Source organism: Fukomys damarensis, unplaced genomic scaffold (assembly GCF_012274545.1).
Source record: "Fukomys damarensis isolate Sample0158 unplaced genomic scaffold, DMR_v1.0_HiC HiC_scaffold_24, whole genome shotgun sequence".
Lineage (NCBI taxonomy): Eukaryota > Metazoa > Chordata > Mammalia > Rodentia > Bathyergidae > Fukomys > Fukomys damarensis.
This window is the reverse complement of record NW_022900936.1, coordinates 29,321,782-29,332,447: the sequence shown is the minus strand read 5'-3', so window position 1 is coordinate 29,332,447 and position 10,666 is coordinate 29,321,782. Positions and strand designations below refer to the sequence as shown.

General features: G+C 33.3%; 1 protein-coding gene across 11 annotated transcripts in view; it reads left to right on the top strand.

Moving 5' to 3' along the window:
* Window positions 1-10,666, top strand: part of Robo1 (roundabout guidance receptor 1) — a 744,872-nt gene that overhangs the window by 598,881 nt on the left and 135,325 nt on the right. For all 11 annotated transcript variants that reach the window (XM_033768167.1, XM_033768168.1, XM_033768171.1 and 8 more), the window contains one exon: window positions 2,629-2,786. In XM_033768167.1, the coding sequence (XP_033624058.1) occupies window positions 2,629-2,786 (158 nt within the window). The remainder of the gene's footprint in view (window positions 1-2,628; window positions 2,787-10,666) is intronic.

Sequence of the window (10,666 nt, the reverse complement as noted above, 5' to 3'; positions counted from 1 at the left end):
ATAGATAGATAGATATAGATATAGATATAGATATATCTACATATATATCTATATATGTAGAGAGATATACACACACACACACACAAATCGAGAAAATTGGACAGTTTCACTACACTCTCATATCATTTTATAATATGACATATACTATTTTTGCTCAAAAGGTAATGTTCAAGAGAAGTATTAGGAAGAAATGCTGTTTTTATTAAAAAAAAAGAAGAAAATCTTAAATTTATAGCTTCATACAGGATTGCCTGTAGCCATAGGCAGTACTAGAGTTTTATGCTTTACAGCTGCAAAAATAGTCAGATGAGCATTATCTAAGCAACAATCTTTAATGGATTCTATTTTGTAAGCTTTTCATTATGTACTCTAAAATCACCAATAATAGAAGGAATGGGAAAAATAGTTCGATTTATCTGACTTAGAATATTGATATATTTTTCCAAGACATTTTATTATTCATTGGCTTATTAGAGATATGATCTCAATTTGTACAGAAGATATTGTATTACCGTTTAGGAAGTAAGCCTACCACACAGGCAAAGTGTGTTAAATTATTTACTTTTTTTTGAAAAGTATTTTAATATTGGGTGTTTCAGGAGTGTTAAAACCTTTCAAAGGTGTTGTCCTAAATTATCAGTTTGATCCAGAAAAAACATGTGCTGCTTATTAAGGTCAATTCATTTGCTTTTTCTATAAACTTTGCATGTTGTTTTCACTAAATCCTTAACACCTAATAATAGTATGAACTTATTAATACTGAAAGTCTTCATACTCCAATCTTTTATTATGTGGTAACAATAGCCAGAGTTTTCAGTTCCACCAGGTTTATTTTTGTATCTATATGCTTTGTTAATAGCATAGAGTATTGAAGTTAGAATTGCAGTTGCTTGGCACAGTCATATTTCCCTGGCTTTTTTTCCTTTAGTATTCTCTCCAGAGATAAGGAAACACAAGTCCTCTCTGAAGCAGAATTTTGCAGCTATTAACATATTCATATTGTGCCCAGCTTATCCCAAAAGGCAGATTAGAAGCAGACTTTCGAGTAATATCATGGCTTACTCAGATATTTACACATAGCACAGAGGAGGGAGTAAAAAATTGACAAAAGGAAGTATGAGCTTTTCAACTCTATCAAAGGGTTTGAAGTGTTGAGACCAAAACTTAAAAGTGACTTTTTAATAATGAGTCCTGTATAAATTTTAAACATTGTATTGTTTAATCTAGATATATTTAAATGCCAGTGGAATGGATAGACATACACTCAATATACAATTGCAGTATCTAAAATTCAGTTCAATAGAGTACAAAAGTAAATGTTTTGAACTCCAAATTTGTGCACTTAGCATACCAATCATCATTTTAAGTATTCTTTTAAATTACTAAAATAGTTCACAATTTATTATGCTCTGGATTAAGAAAAATAGAGTGGGGCAAATAAACTGATAAACTCTTTTTGAGATTTTACATTGGTATGTGTATCTCCATTCCTTTTTTTTTTTTCTTTTTTGTAGTGGGGATCCAACTCTGGACCTTGTGCTTGTGAGGCAGGCATGATGCCACTGAGCTAAATCCCCAGCTCTCTGTCCTGTTTTGTAAATAGAAAAACATAATAAGTAATGTGTTCAAAATTATATATCAGGTAAACAACAGAATTGTGATCTCAGACAAATGACAAATATTTCATGATCTCTTGCTATTATTAAGGTACTGAGCATAATTTCACTGTATGAACTATTTTTGGAATATATATTTAATAATTTTGTACATTTTATTCCCAATGCAACAGTTTATTTCATAGTATGTTAATTATTTTGTAGTGTGTATATTGTGTGTTAGGATCCAGTTGAGATTCATTAATCACTTGTTTACTTCCACATATCAGGATTATAATATAAATGTAGTTGATAATATCTTTCATTCTAAATAAGCTTTAAATTAAATGAGATGATATAGACTAATAACCCCAAAACAGACCATGAATTCTAAGTGCTGTTGCTACCACTGGTATTATTACTATTGGTGTCTTCTAATACTTTCTCACACTTAGTTGATAATGCAAAAAGCAGACAATAATTTTAAATATAGACATTTTTTCAAATATGAGAATTTTTATATGTACATATATAAATTATAACGATCTCATATATAAGTTTTAAATATCTATAAATTGTCTTTCATTTAAATGTACTCTTGAGGTATCTATTCTTGTAGTATTTTTGTTTATGAGTATATGATTTATTTAAGTATAGAAAACATCATTCTGATGCATCACATAACTGAAAGAAAATTCAGTTATATTTATTAGCGTATGGATGAGAAAAATGTAGGCAGTAGGCAGAAAAGAAATGCAAATTAGAATGAAGCCAAAAGCTAATTATGAAGTCATGAAGCAGCAGGCTGCTTCACCTGCTGGCTTATGAAGTATATCAAATTATCCCTCCTGTGTATCCTTAAGGCCAAGTGTCTTTATTAAGTTGCAGATGTCTTTAAGTAGATACATAGTTTTAAAGCTGTGTTGCAGTAGCGACTAGTAGATTAGTATAATAAATGTCTCTTCTGCTGAAGTTCAGAGATAAGGACTGCTACATCACTGCTGAATATGATGATTTAAACTTTTCCCTCCAGTACTACGGGATGACTTCAGACAAAACCCTTCCGATGTCATGGTGGCAGTCGGGGAGCCTGCTGTGATGGAATGCCAACCCCCACGAGGCCACCCAGAACCCACCATCTCGTGGAAGAAGGATGGCTCTCCACTGGATGATAAAGATGAAAGAATAACTGTGAGTATTTTATTCTACAGCAGGGGATATTTTCATGTCTAACTACACGTATCTTCCCCAAAGAAAGAGGCAAACAAAGTAGGTTTTTAGATAAGGCTGGCATTTGCTCATTTTCACTTCTTTTAAAATATATTTCAGTTCTCCTTGTTTGAACAGGAAAAGAAGTGGAAAAACACAGGTGATTCATTCAGAGATCAGTAGAAAAAAATTATAATCTCACTTCAGTATTTTAAAACTAATGTTTTAGGTAGATTTAATTATTATTGTAACACGGGCTTCTAACATTTCCATATATTACAGTTAAAATTGTTTCTTTTCAAAAATATCAATTATATAGTTAGTATGTCTCCAGTTGTTTTAAGATACTTCAGGGTTTTAAAAATGTCTCTCTTTTTAAAATTGCTTTTCTGTTCTATAGAGTTCATTACTATTTCTGAAAAATAAAATCTTATTCTTAATGATCGTTAATGATGAGTTTATCTTATTATATAATACAATTGACTGGACTTTGGGTCTCGAATTCCTGCACCACTAAGAATGACATGATCTGTAGTCCTTTTCTTCTGACAGCAGTGATTCCACCTGACACCTTTGTTTGTTCTGTCTTGTAAAATGTTCACTTAAACACCTCATTCAACCAAGCTGACTTTGACTCTGTCATTGTATAGTATTCCCTTTTACAATTTCCTTTGTTCCAGGCACATTGATATATATATCCATTGTGAATTTACTGGCCAAGATTTAAAGTTCCCTTGGTGAGTGTGTGCATGAGGAAAAGGTCACTGCTAAAGTTAAGACAAAGTTATAAGACAGACCTTATAAATTTAAAGTGCTTGCACTATGGTTGAACAACTGGTAGCCAGTTAGCATGGTGGTTAAATAGAGAAGAATGTGGTAGACATAATTTTAGGGATCTTAAAAGAAAATGGAGCATTTTTCTTTCTGCACTGATCTGAATAAGATTGATTCTATAAAAGCAATTTTATACTTGTAGTAATAGGGTGAGCATGTCCTAACTGTACTTTAGAGAGTTTCAGGAAAGTAAAATGACAAAATAAAAACTACAACTGGAAACTTTGGTTTTAGGGAATTAAGTCAGTAACACGGGGGACAAAAGATTATAGGAATAAAAGCTTCCCTTATTAGTACTAATATTTCTTTTGGATTTATTCACAATTAAGATTAGAATATTTTCCCTTAGGTATTCCAGATCCCTTAAATAATATCATTTATAATTCCAGTTTGTTTGCCTTTATAACTTAAACACATTGACTCTATTATCATTATCATTATTATTATTGACTTCCCTGTCTTCCTGATTACTTATTTTTGCTGTGTATAAATCAGTAACAAAATTCTCAACACTGAGGTTGCAGCTAAAAAAAAAAAAAAAAAAAAAAAAAAAAAAAAAAATGAGAGCCTTTCTGGAGTTTACAAAGCTAACTGAATAAGTTCTAAATTATAATTAGTTCTAGAAAAATAGAGCAATCAACTCACGAAGGGATTCATTAGAGATTGGGTGAAATTGACATTTTAAATAGGCTGCTCAGAGAACACCTCACCTAAAAACCTTTAAAAATTAAGGAAGAGAACCTTGCAAGTGTCTGAGAAAAGCATTTGGCAAATCAAACAGTAAATTCAAAGAGGTTAAGGTGGGACATATCTAACCCTTTAATTAAAGTGCAAAGAGTCAGTGTGGGCTACTAGAGTGAGCATAGGGGAAGTGTGTAGGAGATAGTGTAAGCGTGTGTGGGGGTGGTAAAAGGAAACCAGACTGGGGAGGACCTTATAGATGTTATAAGTACTTTGGCTTTTCCCAAGTTTCTTAGCAGAAGTTTCTGCAGTGTAGAGAACCCACTAAAGAGTGGCGGTGTGAAAAGCAGAGAAACTAGCTGGAAGTTTATGGAATAATCAATGCAAGAGCTAAATGGTGGGTTGAAGCAGTCTGTTAGGAGTGAAGGTGCTGAGGAGTGGTTAGATTCCAGATATACGGTTGAAGATTTGTTAACAAAATATACCAAAAGACTAGATGGAGCTGGTGTGGAAAAGCTGAGTCAAGGATTGTCTTCATGGTTAGGCCTGGGCACATGAAGTTATTATACCTTCTAGTCACATCGCAGGGGCTTAGAGTGTGATTCGGTGGTAGAACACTTGCCTAGCGTGCCTGATGCTTCTAGTTGAATTCTTAGTACTGAAAAAAAAATTACAGATCGTTGATTATAGAAGGAGAAGGATTGGGTCGGATGTATCAGGCGCTCAGTTTTAGACTGGTAATTTGGGAATGCTTACAAGATATCCAAGTATATTTGTCAAATAGGCAGTTGGATGTATGACTCAGAATTTCAGAGTTGAGGTCGAGGCTGGAGAAAAAAATGAAGTTGTGGTAGACATACAAGTACTCATTACTAACGAAAGGCTTTATTCCCAACTTCCCTGCTCTCGGGAAGACCTATTTTGTCTCATTTCAGCTTCATGACTTGTGAGTTAAAGTTAAAGGAAATAAAGAACTGTGCTTGAGTGAGCCTAATGTTGCTCTTGCTACTGCAGTGTAACCAGGGACACCACGTTTTAGGTGGGGGACAGATGCTTCAGGAGACAGAGCCCCTGGGCTGTGTGCACCCCATACTTCTGTCTTCCTGGTGTGGACCTGCAAAAAAATAAGCAATGAATTTTTACTGTGTTACAAGTCGCTGAGAATTTCTTACCACAGCCCAATATTAGATGAATGTGGGACTCATCAGTGCATAGGTTTTATTTAAAATTTGGAGACTGATATCATCAAGGGAGTAATTATAGATAGAAAGGAAACAAGGTCCAGTGCCTAGCTCTCAGGGAGAAGATGCAGAAAAAGCAGCAGACACTGAAAAGTTGTGAAAGAGGGCAAACCAGTGGGCAGCCAAGCAAAGACAGTTTTGTTTTTTTTTTGATGGGGTGGCAGTGAATCAATTGCAGGCGGTAGAATCATGTAATATGAGAACTGAAAATTGACCACTGAATTTAACAACTTGGTGGTCAGTCATGGATGACCCTATCAGGAGCCATTTGAGGGAACTGGTGGAGGTTAAAATCTCACTGAATTGGTTTAACACAGCCTGGAAGATTGAAATTGGACACATAGTATACACAATTCTTTTTATATTGTACCTTATATGATAGATAAAATATGATTATAGTCTTAAATTTTAAAAGATCTCAATTATTCCACAGTATTACATTTTGTATACATTCCTGTGTTAATACTTGTAATATTCCATTTTAAGTCATATAATAAATTTGATTCTTTTTTTCTCATTGAGTTTATTGATAAATTTTAGGTATACAGTACATTCATCATTGGGATCTTGTACCTTTACATGACAGGTCTTGGTTCTCATTTTTTCCCCACACCCCAGCCCTCCCTTCACCCCCTCCTCCCCTCCCCATTTGCAAACACTTTATTTCCATTTTTTTCATTTTCTCATATTTTTTTCTCTTCCCTTATTTCTGTTCCCTTACCCTTCCCACTTCCCCTACACCTTTAGTCCTTTTCTTCCTATTTCACATTGTCAATTATACCATTAGGATCTTATGTACAATTATAGTTTTTCACACTAGAGAAACTATTTGGTATTTACACATGTGTGACTTATATATTTCACTTAAGAGTAAATTTGATTTTTAAAGATAATTCTTGAAACTTCTTGCTGTATCATATATTGAGTTAGACAGAATTTTATGGTTTATGCCAAAATATTTAATTTATTGTTGAATCTTCATTTACTTTTTTCTGTTTAGAACAATACAGTCCTTTAATTAAAAAGCTTCAGTCCTTGGTCTCGTTAATTAGCTTAAAGTCAATATAAGAATCACTTCCAATCAGCAATCAAACAATTTAGAGTTGTAATAACCTATGACTATGAAATTATGCCAACATGTTAATATATTAGTAATTTTAAAATCATTTAAATGTTTCCAGAATGATGATCCGCAGAGTGTTCCATATGCCAGGAAGTTGTAACATCTGAAAATTTCAGTATTTCTAAGACCATCTGTATGTTTTGTATAAATTATGACTGTTGAATTGATAAAATAGTGGAGGTAAAAAGCACATTTATACATTTGGGGAAATAAATAGATAAAAAATCAGCAATTTGGTTTCAAAATCATTGTTCTTATTTATGTCATCATTGTTTTTGTTTTAGTTTCTTCCTTTAGGCAAAATTAAAATTGAGTAAGTAAAACAAAAGCTTAGATCTTAAACAGAATGCATGACATTATTTCCAATTCTTTTCAAAAATTGAAAGTAAATTCTTAGGAGATGTTGGTTTTAGACATTTTATTTGATTTTCTTTCCTAAGCTTTGTTTTCAAATGATTGTTTTGATTTCTATTATTAGCATACTTTGCCAAATGCATTGAGTATAGAGAAACAGGAGATTAAACTGCATAATATCTCTGTGAGAAGCAATTGAAGGTTGCATGGTTACTGCTACAGTTTTGGTTATAGGAATTTTCGGAGTTCTTTAATGTGGCAGCATTCTTTGATGAAAATTTAAAATACACATCTCCCAGCTGTGAGAACAAAGACACACCCTGCAAAAAGAAAGAAATATATAATTGAATTGTAGCTGCACCTGTATTTTTTATATTCTTGAGTCATTTCTTTTTTACATTGATCTGTACCCTGAGCCAAATTTTAGATCCATGATGATTATGAACCAGAAATATATAAATAGAATTTTCTTAATTTCCTACATGATGAGAGAATCTTTGAAAATTCCTTTGGCATGTATTTCATAGAAAAAAAGGGGCCTTTGATGATGTTTGTCTTTAATAGTTTTTTTTTTTTTTTCTTCTTTGGATTTTTGAGGCAGGGTCTCACTATGTAGTTGAGAATGACCTGGAACTCACCAGACCAGGCAGGCCTCCAACTCACAGCGATGCTCCTGCCTCAGCCTCTCCAATACTGGGATTACAGGTGTGAACCACCACCATGCCCAGCTTTTTGTAATAGTCTTTTTTTTCTAGACATGGGTATAGTTAGAGTTGGAAATAGAAGTAGTTTAATTAGCAGGCTGGAGTACACTGATATATTTCATGAGTTTCAGATTTAGTCATAACCATCATTATTAATAAATGAAACTTTCTCATAGATGCATCATAGAACTGAAGTCTTCTTTCTGATGCACAGAGCACTCACATAAACACTACAAAAAGCGATATAATTTTTCTACTTCACTACATTTTGAAAATATTGCATTTCAATTCAAGATATTTTTTAAGGGTGCAGCAAAGAGAATGTCAAAATTGGGGAAAAACTAGTATTAAAATAATGATTTCTGGTTCATTCAAAAAACTTAAAATCACCTTTGAATTAAAGAAAAAAATTACTTTCAGTTTAATTCCTAGGGTTTTGTTTTTTTGTTTTTGTACCGGTGATCGAACTCGGGACCTTGTGCTTGGGAGGCAGGTCGCGAAACCACTGAGCTAAATCCCTGACCCAGTTTCAGTTTAAAGTAGACACCAGAAATATTTTTCTAGATTATGAAAGGCCTCAGTTATTCTTTTTGTTTGTTTGTTTGTTTGTTTGTTTCTTTGAGACAAGGTCTCGCTGTGTAGTTCAGACTGCCCGGGAACTCACTATGTAGCCCAGGCTGATCTTGAACTCACAGCAGTCCTCCTGCTCAGCCTCCCGAGTGTTCGGATTACAGGTGTGCACCACCGTGCTTGGCTTGGCCTCAGTTACTCTTAAGGAATGGTCGCTTAAAGAATTATGAAGAATAAAAGCTGACAGTAGATCTGAAAAGGCCCAAGGAAACCTCAGTATGATGCTGGATTTTAGAATGGAGTGAATAGTCACCAGTAGAGAGGCAAAAATACTACTGCCACAACACTGTTAAAAGATATGAAGTTTATTTAAAAGTTTGTCATTTATATCTATCCACTTGGATTATTTTAATATTGTTATGTGAGCTAAAAGACAAGTTTTTATATTTTACTACAGTTTTGAGTGTGTTACACACAGTCCTCAATACAACAGGCAACAGTTTGCCAGTGTCTACGGAGTCTGTGTAAAATAAACATGTTTTATTGGTACATTTTAGGTATACAGTACAGTTACATTCATCATTGGAATCTTGTACCTTTACATGACAAATCTTGATTCTTATTTATTCCCCTTGTCCCTGCCCTCCCTTCACCCCCTCCTCCCTTCTCTATTCACAAATACTTTATTTCCATTTTCTCATATTTTTTCTTTTCCCTTATTTCCTTTCCCCTACCCTTCCCACTTCCCCTTTAGCCCTTTTCTTCCTATTTCACACTGTCAGTTATACAATTTGGATCTTATTTACAGACAGATGGACAGAAATAGATTTCTCATGGAAGATGGTTCTTGATTTTTATAAGCATAAGCACAAGCACAAATGTATTTAGAAACCAAAACTTTAAGGTACCCAATGGGATCCACATGATTATTAATGATGCAGTTAGCTCTCTGTTATCTGTGGGTCCCACATACATTGGTTTAAACAACCTCGCATACAGCCTATTCAGGTAAAAATGCATCTGCGAGGAACATATACAGATTTTTTTGCATTATTATTCCCCCAAAATGCAGGGAAACAACCATTTAGTGACATCTATAATGTATGAAGCATTATAAGTAATCAGGTGCAAATGTAAATTGTATTAGAGTTACATGCACATGTTATATATGCAAACTGCCCCACTTTATTTAAAGGGTTTGAGCACTGATGAACTTTGTTAACTGTGGTGGAGTACAGGACTCCTCACAGATGCTGCCGAACAACTCTACATGGTTTACCTTAGCATATTTTTAAAGTGGGGTATCAAATCTGCACACTGTATTAACAAATGACAATTGTGAATATTTACATTTGAGGAATGACTGTTGATGACTAGATATTAAACTGTTTTCAGATTAATAAATAAGTAATTAAGTCAGTCATGTATTTTATAGGAACTATAGTAAATTCTCATATCTGGTCCCTTTAAAATAGGAAAGAAATGTCTATAAATAGTTTGAAGTTAATATTGCAGGTCTGTATTCAGTCCTTCTACTTAAGTGTATCATCTGAATAAATTAAAAAGCCATTTGGTTTTTGTTCTTCCAAAATCTTCACACAAATGTGTAAAACTTTAGGAATGGTTATTGTAGTAACATCAAATAGCTCTTATGTATTGACAACGAGGTATATATCACATACTTTATATTATTTCATTTCATCTATTTAGTCAATCAATGGTCAAACTATTTTCTTTCTATTAAGCTACCTCTCAATTCACTTTCCTAGGGAAGAAGAGTAAGTTGATGTTGATGGTGGTGGTGGTGGTGTTACAATTTTAATGTAGCTCTTTCTTTGTGGTAAACCTTCTTCCAAGCACTTTATGTATACTGTTTAGTTTAATCCTTACAACAACACTGTTAGAAAAATAGGAAGCATCTTGTTTAACATTAGAGGGAAGTAACTAGGGAGGTGCCTACTTTTCATTTGCTGATAACATTTTCTACAGAATAGTATAGATTTTAGTACATACAAAAACATTTTGATATACTGTCCCTATGCATTTCAACTCAATATAACAGTATCTCTTAGTTTCTACTCTAAAATATTGCCTTTTATTTGCAATACTCTTCAAAGTTTATGGTCATTTTGATACAAGGCTTTTTACTATTCAAAAATTAGTTTGTATTATCTCTAATAATGAAATCTATAACATAACAAAGATCTATAACATATGAAAAGTTTAGTTATTTCACAAAAGATGTGTCAGAATGGTCAAGTTCAGAAATTATAGCTCACGTAAACTGATATTTATTCTGGAAGCCAAAATTCTTACCTAGAACAATATGAGTTAGTCTACAGAGGATAATTACGT